The sequence below is a fragment of the Puma concolor genome, chromosome D1 (genome assembly GCF_028749965.1).
Source record: "Puma concolor isolate L17-30 chromosome D1, mPumCon1.1.hap2, whole genome shotgun sequence".
NCBI classification, from domain to species: domain Eukaryota; kingdom Metazoa; phylum Chordata; class Mammalia; order Carnivora; family Felidae; genus Puma; species Puma concolor.
Genome location: NC_141676.1, coordinates 40,138,383 through 40,160,010, shown reverse-complemented (window position 1 = coordinate 40,160,010; position 21,628 = coordinate 40,138,383). Strand labels below are relative to the sequence as shown.

At 51.5% G+C, this 21,628-nt stretch overlaps 1 protein-coding gene across 2 annotated transcripts in view; it reads left to right on the top strand.

Moving 5' to 3' along the window:
- NAV2 (neuron navigator 2) overlaps nt 1-21,288 on the top strand; it is a 397,887-nt gene extending 376,599 nt beyond the window's left edge. For both annotated transcript variants that reach the window (XM_086677817.1, XM_086677818.1), the window contains 7 exons: nt 3,406-3,641; nt 5,376-5,530; nt 5,747-5,818; nt 7,331-7,527; nt 8,474-8,592; nt 14,908-15,111; nt 17,797-21,288. In XM_086677817.1, the coding sequence (XP_086533943.1) occupies nt 3,406-3,641; nt 5,376-5,530; nt 5,747-5,818; nt 7,331-7,527; nt 8,474-8,592; nt 14,908-15,111; nt 17,797-17,922 (1,109 nt within the window). In that variant the 3' untranslated portion in view covers nt 17,923-21,288. The remainder of the gene's footprint in view (nt 1-3,405; nt 3,642-5,375; nt 5,531-5,746; nt 5,819-7,330; nt 7,528-8,473; nt 8,593-14,907; nt 15,112-17,796) is intronic.
- The last annotated feature ends 340 nt before the right edge of the window (nt 21,289-21,628 follow it).

Sequence of the window (21,628 nt, the reverse complement as noted above, 5' to 3'; positions counted from 1 at the left end):
CACAGTGCTGCTGGTGCTTCCGATTGCCTCATCACCTCGGATGTTAAGCCCCAGGCCAAAGTGTATTCCGTGGAACTCTAGGCCCACAAAGTATCTTGTGGGGGAAAAAACAGTGTCGTGGCCAAATAAGTCTAGAATACTACATCATTATACCCATTTGGATGTAGGGGCAGAAAGAGAAGAATGTGCTGGTGCACTGACTCTATAATTTAATACACTAACTCTTGCCGTTAAAAAGGCTGTTTGATCCAGTCTGACACCAATGTATTTGAGTGCAACCCCCTTTTTTCCCTGTATTTTATGAACCCACAAAGAATAGATTAATAAACAGTATATGAGGCTCAGCATTCAGGGTGTCCCATTTCTTAATTCCCTGGAAGGCACAGCTCTTGACTGGAGTTTTAACAGTGCACTTTTGGGGTGGTTTGATGCAAGCTTTGTTTCCCGGTTGCAAGGTTTTCCAGAAGCACCTCACCATTCCTTATCAGCAAAAATCTATATGCTTGCTCTGACGATGGCGAGCTGTCTGTTACTACTCCTTGAGCCTCACCCACAACCTTCTTATCTGGCTAGCAAGCAAAATTGCACAAATGTGGTCTCAGGCTGTAAGTGACAGAAACCTACCCCAAACTAGCTTTATCAAAAAAGGAAATGCACCTGGAAAATCCTGGAATACGCTTCAAACACTGCTGGGTCCAGGTATCCCAAGAGTGCCATCAGAACCAGACCCGCCTCAGCCTTGCGTATTATCTGAGTTCTCTGCATGTGGCTGCTAAAATGGCCCTGGTAGCCCTGATAAATCCTTCTGGCTTGGGATTCACCAAGAAAGAGAATGTCCTTCTGGAAAGGTATGACAGAAAATCCTTACAGGTGATTCTGGCCCACCTGGGTCAAATGGCCATCACCGAACCAGTTATTATGACCAGGGAGATGGTTTGGCCCAGACTAGCCCCACGTTCGCCCCTTGGTGGCTGAAGGTGCTGGGTCGGCCCCTCTTGAACCACCTTGAACAAGCCCCCCATGAGAAAGACGAGTCCTGCTATAAGGGGCAGGAGGAGGGGGGACCAGGCACACTGATACAACGCTTCAAGGAAAGCCTCTTATGTCACCGGTTCAAGCCGTGTCTCATCCACGCTGGTGAGCGCACGTCGTCACTTGTAGGCGACAGCTACAGGCATTGAGGGGCGAAAGAAGTGATCCACTGCAGGGACCAGACCTTTGCACAGATGGTGACAAGGCGGTCTGCCGCAGTGGAACGTGCCACTCCACCACGGAGCCCGGCCTGCCACTGTCAGCACACCAGGTTGTTCAGCATCTCGAGGCATCAGCTCAGGTTTATTTACTTAATTTACTTTTATTTTTTAGAGAGAGAGTATGAACAAAGGAGAGAGGCAGAAGGAGAGAGAGAGAGAATATCAAGCAGGCTTCATGCTCAGAGCAGAGCCCGATGTGGGGCCCAATCCTACAACCCTGGGATCATGACCTGAGCCAAAATCAAGAGTCAGACGTTCACCCGACTGAGCCACCCAGGTGCCCCAGCTCAGGTTTATTTTTAAGTGACACCTGACTCTTCTGTTTTCTGGTAGTGCTTGAAACTTACGCCTTCAAGGCATGATAAACCACGCAAGGGTTTGAGCCAAGAGGTCCGTGGGCTGTGGATGGTCCACCTAAGTGGTACCAGAGGCAGGGATGTGACTGAGCATGCCTGAAGTGAGTTCATCTGCAGAATAGTCACTCCCAGGGGGTTTTAGGGCAAAAGACCAAAAGAGCAGCCTATATGTAGAGAGAGTTGTTTTTGTGGGTTTTTTGTCCCTTACTATTAAGTTTAGACGAGAGACCTTACACTCTGCACTTCGCATCAAGTTTGAGCCAGTATAGATTACACTGAACTCAGTACCAGGAAAGTCTCGGGCCTATACCCAGAAGCCAAGTCATTCAGGAACCTCCACCTTGGTCATTCTGGAATAGTCCCTTGCATTTAGGGACTGTTCTCGGTTAGGGGAGGATTAGAGACAAGCATATAAATGCATTTGAGGGGTCTGTTTGCAGTGAATTATGTGGAAGGAAGATGCTATTATAAAATCGAGTAAATGGGGGAACCTGCCTGGCTCAGTCGGTAGAGCATGTAACTCTTGTCACAGGTTGTGAGTTCAAGCCCCACACTGAGTGTAGAGATTACTTAAAAATAAAATCTTTAGGGGCGCCTGGGTGGCGCAGTCGGTTAAGCGTCCGACTTCAGCCAGGTCACGATCTCGTGGTCCGGGAGTTCGAGCCCCGCGTCAGGCTCTGGGCTGATGGCTCAGAGCCTGGAGCCTGTTTCCGATTCTGTGTCTCCCTCTCTCTCTGCCCCTCCCCCGTTCATGCTCTGTCTCTCTCTGTCCCAAAAAAATAAATAAACGTTGAAAAAAAAATTTTTTTTTAAAAAAATAAAATCTTTAAAAAATAAGAAAGAATAAATGCTCTTCTTTTTTTTTTCACATACGTATACTGGTTTTCTTGAGGTGAGTTTTAACAGAATTGCCTTAGGTTTCAGACAGGTAACCTTGGATGGACCTTCTTTTGAGAATGGTATCAAGACAATAACTCTTTTTAAAAAGCCAACAGCGGGGCACCTGGGTGGCTCAGTCAGTTAGGCGGCTGACTTCGGCTCAGGTCATGATCTCGCGGTCCGTGAGTTCGAGCCCCGCGTCGGGCTATGTGCTGACAGCTCAGAGCCTGGAGCCTGTTTCAGATTCTGTGTCTCCCTCTCTCTGACCCTCCCCCGTTCATGCTCTGTCTCTCTCTGTCTCAAAAATAAATAAACGTTAAAAAAAAAAATTATAAAAAAAAAAAAGCCAACAGCCCTGATTGGTGGAGATGTCTCAGGTAGGAGAAGGGAAGAATGCATTTCCTCTTGACTTTGAGACTCAGAGGTCTTAGCATCGTAGCCTTTGCCTGCCGATCATCATATCCCCGAATCAAATTGCATTTCTTTGTTTTAAAGATGAAAGCGTTGCTGCCTGTGTGGCGTATGTGAGTGTGGGCAGCAGTGGCATGCGGGAGCAAACAGGGTGACAGGGCAACCCCTGGGGTCCTGGCAGACACGGGAGACCCAGGTTTGGTTTGGGCAAACCCCAGTGGGTAAATCCAGACAGCCAAGCAGAGCCCAGTCTTAGGAACTCTGCAGAGGACAGACGGGGGCCCAAGGGCCCGGTGTTAAAGTTGAGTCTGCGTCCAGCCAGGGGCTGGAGCACGTGGTACTCATGATCAGGGAGCAACGGCCACTTGTGCCCAGCCTGCCACGTACCTGGGTGGGCAGCGGTCTCCAGACAAGTGGCCGCCACGGAAAAAGATAGGCTGTCCCAGGTGGCAAGTGCAGAGCTTCCCCGGGGCTTCAGATGCTTCCCGTCCCTCTCCCCAACACAGGGCTCGCGGAGAACAGCCTGGACTCGCTGGTGTTCGAATCCCTGATCCCCAAGCCCATCCTGCAGCGCTACGTCTCCCTGCTGGTGGAGCACCGGCGGATCATCCTCTCCGGCCCCAGCGGCACCGGGAAAACCTACCTGGCCAACCGGCTGTCCGAGTACCTGGTGCTTCGGGAGGGACGGGAGCTGACAGACGGCGTCATCGCCACCTTCAACGTGGACCACAAGTCCAGCAAGGTGAGGCGGTCATCCAGAGGCTGCTGTTTGGCCCCTTCAGAACTGTTGATGCAGAGCGCCTAGATGGCTCGGTCGATTAGGCGTCCGACTTCGGCTCAGGTCGTGATCTCACAGTTCATGGGTTCGAGCCCCGCATCGGGCTCTGTGCTGACAGGAGCCTGGAGCCTGCTTCTGATTCTGTCTCTCTCTCTCTCTCTGCTCTTCTCCTGCTTGTGCTCTGTCTCTCTCAAAACGAAATAAACATTAAAAAAAAAAGAAAAAAAGAACTGTTAATGTCACTGCCACCCTGATGGGAAATCAGCATTTCCTCTGTGTTCTCCCTTGGTGGTTATGAAAGCCTGGTGAAGGAAGTCACGGTGGGGGAGCAGAAAGGAAGGCTTTCATCCACAGCTTCAGTGAAAAGCGCCATCTGTAAGGCGAGCTGGCTCATTCCTCACTCGTCCGCTATGAGCCGCGTATGAAGCTCAGTGTTAGTAGGTCTTTAGGTTCGCCCCCAATGCATCTATTGTAGTTTACCAAGAACTTGTCACGTGCCATCTCGGTGCTGTCGTCTGTCCCAAATGTAACCTCTTCAGGAACAGCGATGACACTAATAATAACAACAGCTCACATCACACACTGCTTGCCATGACCAGCAAACTGACTGCCTTACAGCAATATTCTCACGGGAGAGGTTGTTGTTACCTTGGTATCACAGAAGAGGAACCTGAGGCTTGAGGCAAGTGGCCATGTGCCTAGGACCCCTTGAATGGTACAGGGCAGTGGACTAGGGCTCAAGTCGGAGTCTTAGACTCTAGAGCTAGCAGATGGGCTCAATCCTGCTTCATGGGGACCAGTGGAGACGTTTAGACCTAGGCCCGGGCGAGGGTTGGGAAATGTTTTCTCAAACTTGATCACTGTTCAACACAGTGGGAGGTGATGGATGGTTCGCTCTGGCTGGCCCTGAGTCAAAGGTGATTGGGAAATGACTCTTCTGCCTTGAATCACCTGGCATGCTCAAAGATGTAGATTCCTAGACCTCATTCCCAGATGATTGCTTTCAGTAGGTTGAATGGGAACCAACTGGCCAGGAAATTGTGCCAGCTCAGTCTCTTCCTCCTCCTCTTCCTCCCCTGACACACATCCCTAACCCTAGCCATGCTGGGCTGCATACCAGCTCCAGATCAAGCCAATCCCCCTTGTGTTCTCCACAGTTCAGTTCAGAGCTTACCCCTTCCACCAGATATCCCGGGGCTTCCTGTGCATGTAGACCCCCTGCCCCTGCACTGTTGGTTTTCTGTCTGTGATGGCACCAGTCAGCAGTGCTTACCTCTGTGTGGGGATGGCTCCTTTGCTGTATTGATTCATCGAGGGCTTCTGTGTAAACAGGTCTCAGGCAAGTGCGAGCTTACTGGAGGGGGAGCATGATATGCAATATCAAGAAGAATGACAATACTTCTAGAAAAGTGTCAGAGCAGAGACATAAAACTATGCTTGGGCACCCCATGGTGCTGTGCTCCTGCCCCAGGCGGAAGGAGTTCTGTTACCTGGTGAATTCCAGGAGTCTGGACCCAGGCCTTCCCCACCCCCTGCCCAGCCCAGCGCTGTGCAGTAGATGGGCACGCAACACTTGTTCACCACACGGCCTCCTGAAAGGCCTTTGCACCTGCGTTGACCCGGGCAAAGTGAAGGCTCCGAGTGTGTGCATCTTTCCGGGGTGCGTTCACCCACTTATTCTTTACCTGGCCTCCACAGGAATTGCGCCAGTACCTGTCCAACCTTGCTGACCAATGCACCAGCGAGAACAACGCTGCAGACATGCCCCTCGTCATCATCCTGGACAACCTGCATCACGTCAGCTCCCTGGGCGAGATCTTCAATGGGCTGCTCAACTGCAAGGACCATAAATGGTAAAGGCCGGTTCCGGGCCTCCTGGCCCCCAGGAAGCCGGCGGCCACATGATGTGTGCTGCGTGGGCACCGTGCTCACGCGGGGGTTGGGGTGGGGGTGGCGGGGGAGGCAACCGGCCACCTGCCTGGACGCTCAGACAACACGGGCTTCTGTGAGCACCTGCTCTGGCTTGGCTTCGAGTCACAGAGCCTTCTTTTCCTTCCTGTCCCCCGCAGCCCTTACATAATTGGCACAATGAACCAGGCTACCTCTTCTACCCCCAACCTGCAGCTTCACCACAACTTCAGGTAAGGGATCACTTTTCGAGGGCCAGCACTGGGTTGGGCGTCGTGCTGGGGATCCTCCCCAGCCTCACTCATTTAATTCTCATGGCAGCGTCACTAGTTTATCTTGCTGGTGGGGGAGACCGGGGCTGAGAGTAATTGATTCCTGTGAGGTCACACAGCTGGCCCGTGGAAGAGCGGAGACAGGAGCCCAGGTCTCCCCGACTCTCCGCCCCGGGGGTGGCAGTGTCAGGATGGCAGCTCTGGGCTTGCGTCCCCTGTGCGTTTCCTGCAACGCGTCTCTCCATCCCTAGTGAACTTGAGCAACGGAAGCTCTTGCTTATGAATGTCCCCTCGTCGCTGGGTCTGTGGGCCTGTGAGTCCCCCGCGAGTCCCTCTGCCCCAGTGCTGTCGTAGGGAGCCGTCCCTGCGGGGGTGCAGGAGGGGCTGTCCAGATCAGTCGTGCGAGGTTGTGTTGCTGCTTGCCTGGGCCCTTACGTGCGGCTGAGAAGCCGCTCTGGGGCCACCCCCCGGCTCCCTTACACTGGCGGCACTGCACGCATCCTAGAGGGCGATCTGTTGGAAGTGGACCTGCATCGTAACCGTCAGAAATGGTGATGCCCCCGGGCCTGACATCATGGCCACCTCTGCATCCAGGCTGTCCTGTCCCGTCCACGCTTTCTCCTCCTGCCCCCAGCACCACCCCGTCTCCCAATACACCGCTGCAATCATTTTGTGGCCAGTGGGCCTGCCTGCAGCTTGGCTCCCTGCAGGCAATCTCCTGTGCCAGCGGCATCCAAGTGAGCATTCTAGAATTCAAATCTGACCATAAAGCCCTCATGCTTTAAAGTCCTTCAGGGGCTCCCCATTGGCTCCAGGATGGAATCAGACTCCTTAGGTGGGCTGGTCAAGTCTAAACACTGAATTACACTGGTTGCTCTGAATCTCTGGCAGTTTCCCACACACCCCACGTACGTGTGCAGATGGTGCAGCATGGCCTGCGGCCCGCACCCCAGCCCCCTTCTGGTCTCAGACATCCCCTCCTCTGAGAAGCCTTTCCTAATTCTCCAGGTTTCATTACGTCTCATTCCTCTGTTTGCTTCTCTGCTTCCTCCGCTGGGCTGTGTGCTTCTAGGGAACAGGGACTGTGTCTTAGTCTTGATTATAGTTCCAGAGGCTGACACAGGGCCTGACTTCCAACACAAGAGGCAACAGCCTTGGTGGTTAGAGCCCAGACACTGGGGCAAGACTGTCCTAGTTCTAATCTTAGCCCTTCTATTAACTAGCTGTTTGATCTCGGGCAAGTTGTGCAACCTGTCTATGCCTCAGCATATCTGTCTGTGAAATGGGCAGTCATAGGGCTGCTGTAATGAATTGGGAGTTCATGTGTGTCCAGCATTAGAGCAGTGTTTGTTGTATAGTGAGGCCTGTCCTATTAACATAGACACTCTCCAGATCTAATGAGCTTTGACTGGGGAGGCTGGTGTCGTTTTTATCAGTCAGCATCATTGAAAATTATCGCTGACTTTCCTCCAGGTGGGTGCTTTGTGCCAACCACACAGAGCCCGTGAAGGGCTTCCTTGGCCGGTTCCTAAGGCGGAAGCTCATGGAAACAGAGATCAGTGGGCGGGTACGGAATGTGGAGCTGGTAAAAATCATTGACTGGATTCCCAAGGTCTGGCATCACCTCAACCGCTTCCTGGAGGCTCACAGCTCCTCGGATGTCACCATAGGTAGGTGGGAGGCTGGGCAGGGGCAGGTGGGTGGCCTGGCTGGGGGACAGGCACTGCTCCTGGAGCTCTGGTGTTCTCAGATGAGTGTCCTCAGGGCCTTGGCCAGGAGAGCACTTTGCAGGCACAAGTCAGCTGGACGCCGCACTGTCCATATGGATGAGAAGGGGACAGAGGGACAGTCACAGCCCAAGGCAGACCCTAGACTGGCAGTCATCTGCGTCCGGTGCTATGTCTCCACCACCCTGCCATCTCGGCCCAGTGCACCAGGGCTGATCAGCAGCAGAGAGGGGCATCCAGCCTTGGCCGTTGCCAAAACTCCTGGCTCAGCAAAGAGCCCCCACGACAAGGCTCCCACAGGAGCAAACCACCCTGCAACACTGGCTTTGCTTTAACAACAAAGTGTTATCAACATTCCTGAAGCTTAGGGTTCAGAGAAAAAAAGGCCACCGGTCATTCCCACATCCTGACGTAATCATCTTAATTTGAGCTTCTGTTTTCTGTGTCTACACAGACGTGCTTCATGTAGTTATGATCCTAGTGTGCACACAGGATGCTCTTTTCACTTTGTCCTAAGAGCAGTCTCCGTTTTTACAGTCCTTTTCAAAGGCTGCAAAATAGGCAAATTCAGGTGTACCGCTGTTTGCTTAACGGTGTCTCTTCTCTTGGACATTTCATGCGCTTCTGTTTCAAAGGTCAGGATTAATAATATTGCATCGAACATCTTTCTCTGTAAAGCCTCTCCTCACTTCTGCGCGATTTTTCTGGGGGAGAGAGATCCCAGGGTGGGGTTAGGGATCCCGAGTGTAATGCCCTGTGCCCACCACCCGACAGTTGGCATTTCTGCTGTCATTCAGAAAGATCACAGGAGCCCTCTGTGGGGTTTGTTCGGAACGTGGCTTCTCTTAACACCCCAATTTCAGCTCTCATTTTTCCCTCTGGTCCCCAGGCCCCCGGCTCTTCCTGTCCTGCCCCATCGATGTGGATGGCTCGAGGGTGTGGTTCACCGACTTGTGGAACTACTCAATTATCCCCTATCTCCTCGAAGCCGTCAGAGAAGGACTCCAGGTGAGGAACACACTTGCTACTGGCCTCCTCAAAATCGGGGGTCATTCGGGTGACCAGATGAGTTGTTCTCATCTCCTCCTCTAGGGGTCTGACGTGGGGTGCCAACGCCTCACCGGCGAAGCCATCAGTCCAGCACAGAGTGGGACACACACTGAGCTGTAAATCCGGGCCCTGCCACTGTTATGTGTGACCCCAGGCAAGTTGTTCAGCCTCTGTGCCACAGTGCCCTCACTGATGGAGGAGGAGAATGATAATCCTCTGCCACGAAGGGATATTGCGAGCACTAAATGCGGTCATGGCCGGCAAGTGCTCAGCACAGTGCACAAGAAATGGAAGCATACCTGTGTGTAGCACTTCACAGTTTGCAAAGTAGTCTCCTGTCTGCTGTTTGATTCAAGCCCGGCATTGGTCACGGGACTTGAGTAGAAAACATTTGTTTTTGGGTCTTCATTTTTCAGAAGAGGACAGTCGAGGCTCAAAGGGCATAAACGACTTGCCCAAGAATATAAAAGTGAAACTTGAGGAATCTGGGATTGGAGTCCAGGCCTCTGGCTCGAATTCCAGGTTCTGAGGCCTCTACCCCGTGCACTTATACCTGTCCCAGGACCCCTCCCGGGTGACCCTGGGGCCCACAAGGCTGCAAGTCCTGGCCCTGCCGCGGCAGGAAGGCAACACCCTTTCCTGCTCATTCAGCCCAGCATTGAATGCCAGGGGCTGAGCAGTAAATTGAAGCTTGCAGTGGTGCCCCTGTTGAGCCTGGAGGCCCCTGCAGCTTTCTTGCTGAGTTAACAGCAGGCATCAGGCACAACTGAACCAGCCGTGTCCCCAGGGGCTCCTCGGTGTCCTCCGTACTGGGCAACGGGAGACACAAGGTGCTGTCGTGAGCCTGTGGAGGGTGTGGGAGGGGCACGCCCACATGCACGTGTGGGGTAAAGCCCATTAACGGCTGCGGTCTGTGCTTGTCCCTTCTGTACGTTTGGCTGAGCCTGGCTGCAGCAGCACCTATGGTCTCAGAGGCGTTCAGGACGAAGCCTTGATTCCCGTGATCTGTTAGCACCACACACCCAAGCAGCCACGCAGCCACTCCTATTTTGTGGGGCCCGTAGAAGCATCTTCCTACGTGCTGGATTCCTGACGCCTGTTTCGTTTCAGAAGCCCCTCTCTGTTCTCCATCAGGGGCCTCCGGGGGCTGTGATGTCCCCTGCACCTCTGGGAGACCCGCACTGCTGAAAAGCAGCAGGGGAGTTAGAAGTGGAGGAAGTGTACCGTTTCCTCTTATTCTTGCCTCACCTGTCAGTTGTCCATTTGCTGCTTCTTTGCTCCAAATCTGTCTTGTGATGAGGGATGGGGAGTAACTTCAGAGTGTGCTTGGAAGAACCCATGGGGTCTGTTGGGTAAGGGCCTCCTTTGCCCGAGGAGGCACAAACCAGCAGTGGGAAGGCCGTGCAGCCCCGGACCACATACACATCAGCTGGCCCTTTGTCCTCACCAAGGATGGATATGCCAAGACGCTGCTCCCTTGGACCTGAATTTCAGAGAAGGCCTTCTGGGCATGGCTGTAAAGGTGGAGTCTGAACTCCCTTCCCTTCCTGGAGCTCACTGTGAAGGAGCACTTGGCCTCTTTCCCACCGAAGAGTGAGGAGGCAACAGGTTGAAAGAATTTGGGGACGGCTATAGAACAGTCCATTGGGGCAGGGAACAGAGACATGCCACCATCTGATGGGACTCACCAGTTCAGTATGAGGCAAGAAAAATCGTTGCTTCTCTGTGCTGTGAGGTCTTTTTTTTTTTTTAATTTTTTTTTTTAACGTTTATTTATTTTCAAGACAGAGAGCATGAATGGGGGGAGGGTCAGAGAAAGAGGGAGACACAGAATCGGAAGCAGGCTCCAGGCTCCGAGCTGTCAGCACAGAGCCCGACGCGGGGCTCGAACTCATGAACCACAAGATCATGACCTGAGCCGAAGTCGGACACTCAACCGACTGAGCCACCCAGGTGCCCCTGTGAGGTCATTTAAAAGACAATCTTTTAAGAGTGTGGGAGCTACCAGGGGGAGGCAGCCAGAGTTAGCATTTTCATTTTACCAAATTGCTCAAAAGTGAGCCATCTTGCCTGTGACCTCATCCTGAGGAGCCAAAGGAAAACCCACAGAATCTGCTGGTTCATGAGGAAACCTGGCGTGTTCTTCATGCCTCTGGTTTTGAAGGAAAAGTCTGCTGACGTTTATTGAGGGCCTGCTACTTGCTGGCCACCGTGCGAGGGGCCTGATGTGCACGCTCTCATTTAGTTCTAACAGCTCAGCGAGTATACCTCATAAACGAGACCAGGCTCACAAGAGTTTTTGACTTACCCAGGTTCACACAGTGGGGTATGATGCACCAGCATTAGAGCCGGGTCTGGCTGACCCCTCCATTACTTCTCTGATTTTCAGGCTGTCTCGAGGACCCCCATAACTCCCAGAAGCCTCAGGTGGCTCAGGGAACAAAGTGTTGTGTTTTATACAATGGTTTTCTACGTGAGATGGCATGTGACAAAAGGATTCCTCGATCTTTTTTTTTTTTTTAATTTTTTTAAATGTTAATTTTTGAGAGAGAGCACAAGCAGGGGAAGGGCAGAGAGAGAGAAGACGACACAGAATCTAATGCAGGCTCCAGGCCCTGAGCTGTCCGCACAGAGCCCGATGCGGAGCTCAAACTCATGGGCTGCAAGATCCTGACCTGAACCGAAGTCGGACACTTAACCGACTGAGCCGCCCAGGTGCCCCAAAGATTCCTCTATCTTAAAAAAAATCGTGTTACCTTGAGTCCACGCTTACTGTGTGCTGGGCGCCGTGTGGGGTCATCGGCTCCTCACCTGCCCCTGCAGAGTGAGTGTCATGGCCAGGAGGGAAGTGCGCTGCAGAGTCAGAAGGCTCACAGAGGCCCAGCTTTTAGTTCCCAGTGTCTCGGCCCACAGTTCCTGAGCCAGTGGGCACGGCAGGCTCCTCCCTGCCTTGGGGCAAGTGCATGGCCCATCTGTCTGTCTCTCTTTCCATCTGTCTCTGCTGCTTCCCAGAGCTGCCTCGGGGCTCTGCAGTGGGGCCGAGGAGCTTTTATGATAATTCCTGTGCTTGCCACGGTACTTACCCAACCATTCATCACCTGGTCTTGAACATGTCTAGTGGCAAGTGTGGAGGCTTGTAAAAATATTTTCTGTTCTCGCAGATGATGTTCACATGCGCCTGATGTACATTTGTCTTATGACTCAGTTCCCAGTCCTGTTACCCTTTGGAGCTGTCACTGTTAACATTTGCCAAAGTGTCCCAAGTCTACAGAGCAGCTCAGAAGACCTGCGTCCCTCTGGTGGCCCCGGGGGGGGGGGGGGGGGTGGAGCTTTGGGCCATTTATCAGATGGCCCAATCTGCTCTGAGACCCTGGGCAAGTCTCCTGTCTGTAAGCCTCAGGTTCCCTGTCTGTGATCTGAAAAGCTTAGACTAGAAGTATTTTCTCGTATTTTCTCCAGCGGTCTTCTGTGGAGCCCAGAAGGTGCTCAGATTCCTCGGTGGTGGGGAAGAGTAAATATTTGAAAAACCACTGGGCCATATTATGTCTAAGGGCTTGATGAGCTCCACATCCTGGCCTTTGTTGCTCTGCAGCCCAGAGCCTCTCCTCCTCCAGACTGGCTCCAGAAGTAAGGGTCTGGTTCAGCCTCACCCAGGAGGTCTGGCTTGGGAAAGCTGGTCCAATCCTCCCTTTGGAGGGGGAAGCTTCTAAAAATTGCAGGAATGTTTCTAATCGAGACCAACCTTCTTCAGTTCTGAATACCCCCCACATGCGGGTGTGTTCCCTCCCTCCCCGGCATGCACGCACGTGTACACACGCACTTTCCTTCAAGTGATCCCTTCTCACTCAGACTATGAGTTGCCTTTAGAACACCAGACTGAATGCTCAGGCCCGAGACTCACCATTGCCCCAGGGTTAAGGAAGGTTGAGTGACAGGGTCAGAGCGCTAGACGGGAGGGGTGCTAGCGTCTGAGAAAGCAGTGAGGTCATACGAGGCTGTGTATGTGTGTGCTGAGTACAGAAGGAGCCAGTGGCTGACGGAGAGAGATGGGTAAGCGCATCCGCCCTGCACGCAGGGCGGGCGGCTTCCCGGCAAATCATACGTAAAGGTCACAGGTGCCTTAGGCAATGGTGAGTCAGCCAAGTTGACACGTCCTTGTCTGGTGGACAGTCTGGTCTGCATCTCTCTGCTCTGGGTTTGGCTGAGTCACGTGGCTCTCGCTGATACCGAGGGGTTCAGAGTGGAGTCATTCAGGAGGGCTGGAGAGGGGAAAGGCCCAGACAAGGAAACTGAGGTCCTAGGTCTGATCCAGCTCCGCTCTATAACCTTCCACAGCTGGTGCTTCTGTCTAGGCCCCGACTTCCCCATCCGGTTAATGAGGCTAGGTGACCCCAGTTCCTTCCAGCCGGGGCAACCTATGACTTGTGTAGATGTGGTTTTGTCAGAACTTCAGAGCTCGGCTCTGTTCTGTTAGCCAGTCCTCTCTCCCCTCTCCACTGGGAGAGCAGAGGGAGCAGACAGGCTGGGGGCTGGGTGCAGTTTCACTCCGGTGCCCCCTGCGCCATTGTGGTTCAGGAGTCTTCGGTCTTTATACCCATGGTCCCCTGGAGAAGGGGGCGTCTTCCAGAGCCACAGCCAGCACCACCCTGGGCGAGCACATCTACCCCATCTCCTTAGACTCAGTGCTGCGTGGAGGCGGACAGACTTGGACTCCAGTTCTGCTGTCTTTCCTCCCTGGGCCTGTCCCGTCATCTGGGAGACTCGGTCGTAGGGTCGTCCCTGGGAACCACATGTTAGTTAAACAAGATATTCGTAAAGCACCGCTGGCACACCGTAACCTATGAGATGTGGCCGCGGTGCCGGCATTACAGAGAAAGGATGGAGACACCTAGCCGTGCCACATTCAGAGCCCGGCCTTGGGAGGTGCTGCAGCCTGGGCTTCTGTCCTTGAAAGAGTATATGTTTCTCTTGACATTGCTCGTAGAAGTCACTGGAGGGGGCGCCTGCCTGTTAAGCGTCCAACACGCGATTTCGGCTCAGGTCATGATCTCACGGTTCGTGGGATCGAGCCCCACGTCAGGCTCTGCACTGACAGCACGAGGCCTGCTTGGGATTCTCTGCCCCTCCCCTGCTCGCGTGCTTGCTAACACCCACACCCACTCACTCTCCCTAAATAAATAAAGAAATAAACAAACAAATAAATAAAAATTTTTGAAAGTCACTAGAATAGTTGTATCAGTATTTAAGGCTTAAGAAAAGGCCTTGAGTTGCTCATGTAGTTTTCTGTTTTAAGAGCAAATTAGTTGTTAGTTTGGAAGGATACATGAGAGAGAGATTTAAAATTCCAACGCCCGGGGCGCCTGGGTGGCGCAGTCGGTTAAGCGTCTGACTTCAGCCAGGTCACGATCTCGCGGTCCGTGAGTTCGAGCCCCGCGTCAGGCTCTGGGCTGATGGCTCAGAGCCTGGAGCCTGTTTCCGATTCTGTGTCTCCCTTTCTCTCTGCCCCTCCCCCGTTCATGCTCTGTCTCTCTCTGTCCCAAAAAGAAATAAACGTTGAAAAAAAAAAAATTTTTAAATTCCAACGCCCATGTGTAACCTCTGTTAACAGTCTGCTGTTTTGAAAGTGACCAGCGCTGCTATAGAGGGCCTCGGAGAGTCCGACCTGCTTCAGGAAATGGGGTTTTCTCAAACCAGGGCTGTTTGCGACCCCTCCTGTGGTGTTGATACCCAGCACTCGATCTGTGTGGGAGGGCATCTTTGCAGAGGGGTGTACCGAATGGGATACTAGAACCGGCCTGTGTGAGCTGATGGTCAGCACCTCCTTCCAACTCCAGGTTCAGTGATACCATACTGGTAGTTTGAAATTGGCCGTAGTAGGTCTATTTATACCACAGAAATTGGCAAACGCTTCAAATTACATGGTGGTCGTTCCCCCACCCCAGGTGGCTACTTTTCAGATTAGGTCAGCAAAGCTTAAAGCTTAGGGTGACACGGTGAGGCAGTGGCAGAGCTAAGAGGTGAACCCAGGTCATCCGAACTCCAAAGTTGGCGCCTTTGACCCCCCCCCCGCCAGGTCATGTTGCCTTCAGTCTTAGTACATCGAGCTGTGTGTGCCTTGGGTGACCTCCTTAAGGTAGAATTCTGGAAGTGGAATTATGCCATCAGGGAAGGCATAACGCTGGGCTTGAGGAGTTTTTCAGATGACTACTATACCAGGCCTACAGAAGAGGTCTCCAGCCACACCCAGACTATTCCTTCTTTGCCTGTTTTCAGCTCTACGGAAGGCGGGCCCCCTGGGAGGATCCTGCCAAGTGGGTGATGGAGACCTACCCCTGGGCAGCCAGCCCACAGCAACACGAGTGGCCCCCCCTGCTGCAACTCCGGCCTGAGGACGTCGGCTTTGATGGCTACTCCATACCTCGGGAAGGGTCCGCGAGCAAGCAGGTGCCCCCCAGTGACGCTGAAGGAGACCCGCTGGTGAGTCCTCCGCTCCCAGAGCACTTACTGTGTATCCGTCATCATGCAAGGCATGCTGGGAATACAGACATGACCGAGCCCGGGTCTTGCTTTGGAAGGCCAGACCCATCCCAAGATTAGTCACATTTTTGCCAATATTTTCTTCCATGGTGTCAGTTTTTCACTGTCCTTTAACCCTCTGAAATGTGTTCTGGTATAAGGTAAAAGGTTAAGAATTTGATCCCCCTCCCCGCAAACATCCCCATACCACTCTTTGCCTTCTGATTTGAGTGCCACCTTTATCAAGTACTGTCCTTCTCCATTTATCTCTCCCCCTAGTAACAGGGCAGAGGCGGGGAGATTCCTAAGGAGCAGAAGCCCAAGCCAACTGATCAGGAGCACAGGCAGGGAGAGGTTTGAAGGCAGGAAGGACTCGCAAAGGACAGGGAGGCCTGAATACGGGTCCCAAGGCCAGTGATATGAGTTAAGCCTTTAACACTGCCTGAGTTTCTTATTTACCCCCACCACTGATAAAGCAAATAAAGGTCCTTTGAGAAGAACCTGGACCAGAGACGATAACACTATAATTACAGTGTTCCCTGCCTATGAGACCCGTACATAGTCCTACTGCGAAATTACATCTAATGAAGCAAAAGCTCCATAAAAGAAGGTGGAAGCACATATCCCAGAGCCTCCCATACTTAAATGACCATTATCATGCCTTCAGTTTACCCTTGAGCTACCTTGGCAGCTAAGGCAAAAGGAAAAACACAGCAGAGAATATTACTTGCATTACTTAATGAAAGAACATATTCATAAGGGATGCAGCAGGATTAAAAGGCAGCTAACGTGTTGTTCTATGCCTGATGACTAACTGATTTGCTAGCTAAAAATAACAATAGCTGCTTTGGCTTGTCTGCCATCCTCCCGACTGGCAGCAAGGAGCTGTGGTCCTGTGGAGACTTTTTAAACAGGACCTCTGTTCTAACTGGTGTTATTATTTGTTATATGCACGACCTCATTTACAGCGTTGATAAACAACAGTGTTGCAGAAGAAAGGATTCGGCTTGAAGAAGCCGTTTCTAACATTAACGATGGCTGAAAGCCAGAGTCATGGCGAGCTTTTTATGGCTGCAGGCTCATGAGATCTTCCCTCAGGAACAGAAGAGAACTTAGGAGATATCTAGAGGAAAGAATGGCTCCCTCATCCCCAGACCCTCTTTTCTTACCCAGGAATATTTGTGTCCCTGATTAAACCTGAGGGGATTTAGGTAAAACCTGGAGCTCTTGGAACAGTTACCCAGAATTCTCCCTCCAACCCCGGGCCCTCAGAAGGGAGTTGGGCCAGCTCCATTCCCCCCACTTTATAGTTGCTGTTTCTCCCTGCCCAGTGCCAGAGATCTCTGTTAGAATAGCTCTCTTGTGTCCTGGTCTGTCTCCCTCATGAGACTGAGACCTCCAAGAGAACAGGACTGACTGGTTTTTGCTCCAGAACACCTGCTGTAAGTGCCGGGGGTCCAGGGGTGGGTTGATGAGTGAGGAATCACGGCCGCAAAGGATCGTCCATGGTGCCACAGCTCCATCTCTTCCCCCCTCGCGGCTTTGCGGGTAGGCACCAGCAGATGGTGTTCCCGTGCCCTGGCTCACCCTAGGACGCCGCACAGCATCCTGAGGGCCAGCTGGCGAGGAAGCAGCTGGATTTCCTGCCCAGCTGCATCACGTCCTGGCCTTAGCTCAGAGAGACGCTACTTTCTAACTTACTTGCTACATAGAACATAAAATACCCAATTGACAGTTGCAAGTAAGTTTCCGGTTCCCCCCTTCACTCCTAAACAAATGACCAATAGAGTATAGAGCAGGGAAGGTTGGAGGAACACCCTTCAAGCTCTTTAAGGCAAAGGATGGCACTTGCAGATCTCGTTTATTGAGCACTTAACCAGGCGCCAGGCCCTATTCTGACGGTCTGATGCACATCACGTCATCTTGTTCCCTATTTCAACCCTCTGAGATACAGGCGCTATTGTTCTCTCCACTCTATCGATGAGGAACTGGTGGCTCAGGTATCTTAGGTAATTGTTCGGAGTTCTCTGACTTGGAATCCAGGTTTCTGTGTGCCTTGTGGCTCTGCTTGTAACCGGTGCTGACCTTTCTCTCCCGTGGCGGCCTTGACAGGAGCGGGCACACGGCCGGCTCTGGGCTGCCCTCTGGCCAGAGCCAGATGCACCCATGGGCTGGATGCTCCCTGAATGGGGAGCCGTGTGCGTCATATGTCAGCAGCAGGGACGCTGGACTGGCATCTTTATCCAGTTTGAGGCCCGTGTTTGAGTAAAGTGTGTCCCTTCCAAATAAAAAATAAATCCTGTATTCATAGACGACTTCCTATTTTGTTTTCTGTGCTCTACATATGTGAACTCAATCCACACCATAACGTTGTGGGACAGGTACGATTATTGTTCGCCTGTGGCCAGTGAAGAAACTAAGGCACAAAAAAGGTTAAGTAACTTACCCATGCTTATGCAACTAGTAAGTGGTAAAGACAGGATTTGAACCCTGGAAGCCTGGCCCATAGCCCACACCTGTGTCCACAGCCCCCACTATAGGCGGCAACCCGGAGCGAGTGTGGAGGGGGGTAGCGTGAGCTTGGAAAAGGCCAGAGGTGGGCAGCTGCCAGACTGAAAGCTGCTCATGCTCTCCCTCTCTCCCCAGATGAACATGCTGATGAGGCTGCAGGAGGCGGCCAACTACTCCAGCCCCCAGAGCTATGACAGCGACTCCAACAGCAACAGCCATCACGATGATATCCTGGACTCGTCCCTAGAGTCTACTCTGTGACGGGGGCCAGCCATGGAGCCCGCCCACCTCCCCCGGTCCTTGCCCTGCTCCACCTGCGTCCCCTGCACCATCCTGAACATGCCCTCCTGAGCCAGCCCCCCGGCCGCAGCGTGAGAGCTGCAGGGATACCCAGACCCCTCATCCTCCAGCCTTGGCCCCGGGTGCAGGCCTCCCGGGCCGGCCGCCTTGGGACCGCTTCCTTCCACAGTGAGAACTGCACTATCTTCCGTTTATTTTAATTATCGTTTGCCTTGTTGCTGTGACCTCCCTAAGACACTGAAGACACTTCTCGGGAAAGGATCGTCACCGTTGAAATGAAAAGATTATAAAAGGAAAAAAAAAAAAAAAAAAGGAAACCAAGAACCCACTAGAAGCTCTGAAACCAAACAGCATCCTGCCAAGGAGCTGCCCAGGGCAGAAGAGGCCGGAACCAAGCTGGAAATGTGGACTCCCTAGCTTCCACTCAGCCCAGAAACCGCAACCGGGTGGTGTCGCCAGCACCCCCGCATCTGCCTCCCCGCCTTCGTCCCCGTCGACCCCGGAAGAGAACTGTGTTAACTAGGGCACTACAGAGCTACAACACAGGGAAACCTTAGGGAAAAGCAAAGCGCGCTTGCTGTTTTGTTTTGCTTTTTTAAATGGTGCTCTCCTTACCCGAGAGGTATTTTGCCTGTTCCAGTTCAACCACACCTTTCAGATCCGTCAGCCTCCAGTCGATCCCTACGCGTGAGCGGCGCGTGCGCGAGCCGATGTGGCCGCGGCGCAGACGCCACGTGTCTACTTCCTCCTTCTCTAGAAATGAATCAGGTTTTTCTTTCTGCAAACACTGTGTACAGTGAGAATTGGTCTATTTTGGAGAACTGGTTACCCCTTTGCCAGTGAGGTTGAGTTTCCCCCTTTCTGACTCTTTGATTTTGAAGATTTCCCCCCACCCCCAACCCCAGCCCCAGCCCCCCCCCCCCCCCTTTGGTCAGAATCAGTCCTTTGGTGAAAGAAAGAACCGCAGGAGTTGAGTTTCGGTTTGGTCCTGCTGAGTTCTGGTTTTTCAGTTGTCCATCCTCACGGTTTTACACCTCGCCGCCTCCTGCTGTGGCCGGGGGGTGGTTGTGTCCTTCCTGGTGGACCAGGACCCCATCCTCCACGCGTGGGTGAGCCGGGACCTTGCCTTTCCTTCTCGTCCTTGAGGCTTCAGAACGCACATTGACACCTCAGGCGTGCCAGCCCCAGCCTCAGGTTGGGGTGCTGAGGTCACCTCGCAAAAGACTTGCACTTTCCTCAGAACCAACGTGACGCAACTCAGCAAGGGGCCGGCGGCCGCTCCTTTCCAGAAGCCCCGGCCTCTGTCCGGACGAGTCTTGCCTGACCTCTTCGGTGCTGACCTTCCCAAAGCGATGCCTTACTGGTTTTGTACTAACCGTGTTCATTTACAAGTGTTGTGCCTGCCTGGGGTCCGTGTTTTGTTTTCCCCATCAGCAAACAGGGCTAAAAAGTCATCTACCCATTAGGAGGACTCAAGTTGCTGTGACTTTTCTCATCCAAAAGACTCATTTGTGTGGATGTGTGACCATGAGAAAAAGAAGGAAAAAAAAAAAAAAAGAAAAGATGCATTTTTTTTTTTTTAGGTTCTTCTCAGTCTCCAGCTAACACTCTGACTGGACAATGATCTGTCTTGTGCAGGAAAAGGCAAAAGTTCCTACAAGTTCACATGACATTGCTGATACATACCCTGCTAGTATGCGTCTTCAACATGCTGGTATTTTCTTTACAGAGAGTGGTAAATCTTTAAGTTGTTTGTTTCTGCTTTATAAAAAGAATCTTTATTGGACCCCAGTGAGGGTGTCTCTGTTAATGATCAGGGTTTTTATTCCATCTTTCCCATTCCTATTTCTGAAGGTCCATCTCTATACACTTTCATTTTCTTATCACAAGAACTTGACCTGAAACTGCTCACATGATATTGGACGACACCATTATCTTCCTCCTTAAAGGAAAAGGAGAATGTGTCCCACTAGCTGGTGAACGGAAAACCTCTCCGTGCCGACCTTGCTTTATTCACCGTAAACTCAGACTCTCTCGTGCGCAGACTTCATTAGCCATCTGGGTGTGTGTGTCTTGTTCTGTTGTTGTTTTTTTTTTTTTTTTTTCCATAAAAATTTGAAACCATGAATTTAGCCTGTGACCACGGGCCACACCCTGAGCCTTCTGGTAAACCTGAAGAGTGGTCCTTCTCAATCTGTTTCCCAACGATGACCTTACACGCTCATACTGTGAATTTGGGAGGAGGTAAAATGGACTTCTCCTTGGGGGCAGTTTTCCCAGTCACCTTGTGAGTAGACACCTGTCAATATTGTTTGAAACTTTTTAACTTTTTTTTTTTTTTTTTTCTTTTTTAGTGATACCTTCTCTTTCTCTTCTCCCCTCTCCTACAGACTTCCCTCCCACTGGGTCCAGGCTCAGAACCAAGATCTCTGTCCCTGGTGCTGCCTGACTAGTGACTGGTGATTTCAAGTAGCGTAGCCCTTGTGTGATTCACAACTCCGTGTCCTTCCTAAAGTTTCGGGAAGCAGGGTTGTCTGATATGCACAATTCTTATTTTGGCCATATTTTACTTTAGTGTCACTCACCTTTGACAAAGTGACTTTGTACTCATTTAGGGCTCTGTCCAAAATGCTTCCATTTTGCCTTTTTCTACAGTTAGGCTAATCTTGAAATGTATGAAATTCTATGCAACATTTATGTTGAGTTACCAATGGAAGCCAAAAGTCTTCTTCCCAAACTGCCAAGAATTATACAGGCCATAAATGAGAGGGGAATATCTTTTAATTTAAATTTGGGGGTGGGGTAGGGGTGGGACAAGGAACGAGACTTACCTAGACCTTTGTTGTGTCTTGGGGACATTTTTTATTTTACTGTTGATGCTTCAACTTCAAAATTCTGTGTATTCAAATTTGATCGTGGCGAATCTACTTCAAAAGGAAAAAATAATCCAACTTTGTGGATATTAAATGGAAGGTTTGCTGTTTTAATCTAGTTTCCAGTGGAGCAGTTTATGAAATATGTCCTATAAGATGTACATTTTTTCATTGTAACATAGAAATTGTAAATAATTGATTAAAGTGCTGCATTTTGATGAATTTTTTCTAGCCATTTTTAAAGAGAAAACTAGGAATTGAGTATTTTGTGTACGGTATGTTTCCTTCCTCCTTCCCTCCCTCCCTCCCTATTTAATTTTCATTTGTCATGAGGTTTTTGGATTTGCCAATGATCTACTGGAGATCATGCCCCACGTCATAGAGAATAAAGCTGATGATTGTACCAGTCTTAAATTATTCATGATTCAATAAAATTGATGCTTATTTATTCAGATTCGTGGTTTGGCTTTTCTGTGCTGGAGCAAGTCCTTGTCAGAGTTCAATTTCATTCCAACAGGAAGCCATTCTTCCTTGGGTACAGCAAACAGGGAGAGCCCAAAACACTTGCAAACCTATCTTTGCCGCTCTGTCATCAACACCCTACCTCTTCTCAGTTTCTCATGTAAGTGACTACTTGTGTGGCGCTTTTTGGAAATGTAAAACTCCAGACTCCTCTCCACCTTTATGAATCATGGAGGTTCTTGTGGAAATGAAGATTCTGATTTGGTGGGTCCAGAGTGGGGCCAGGTTCTTAATTTCTAACCTCCTTCTAGGCAGTGCCGGTGCTGTGGGCC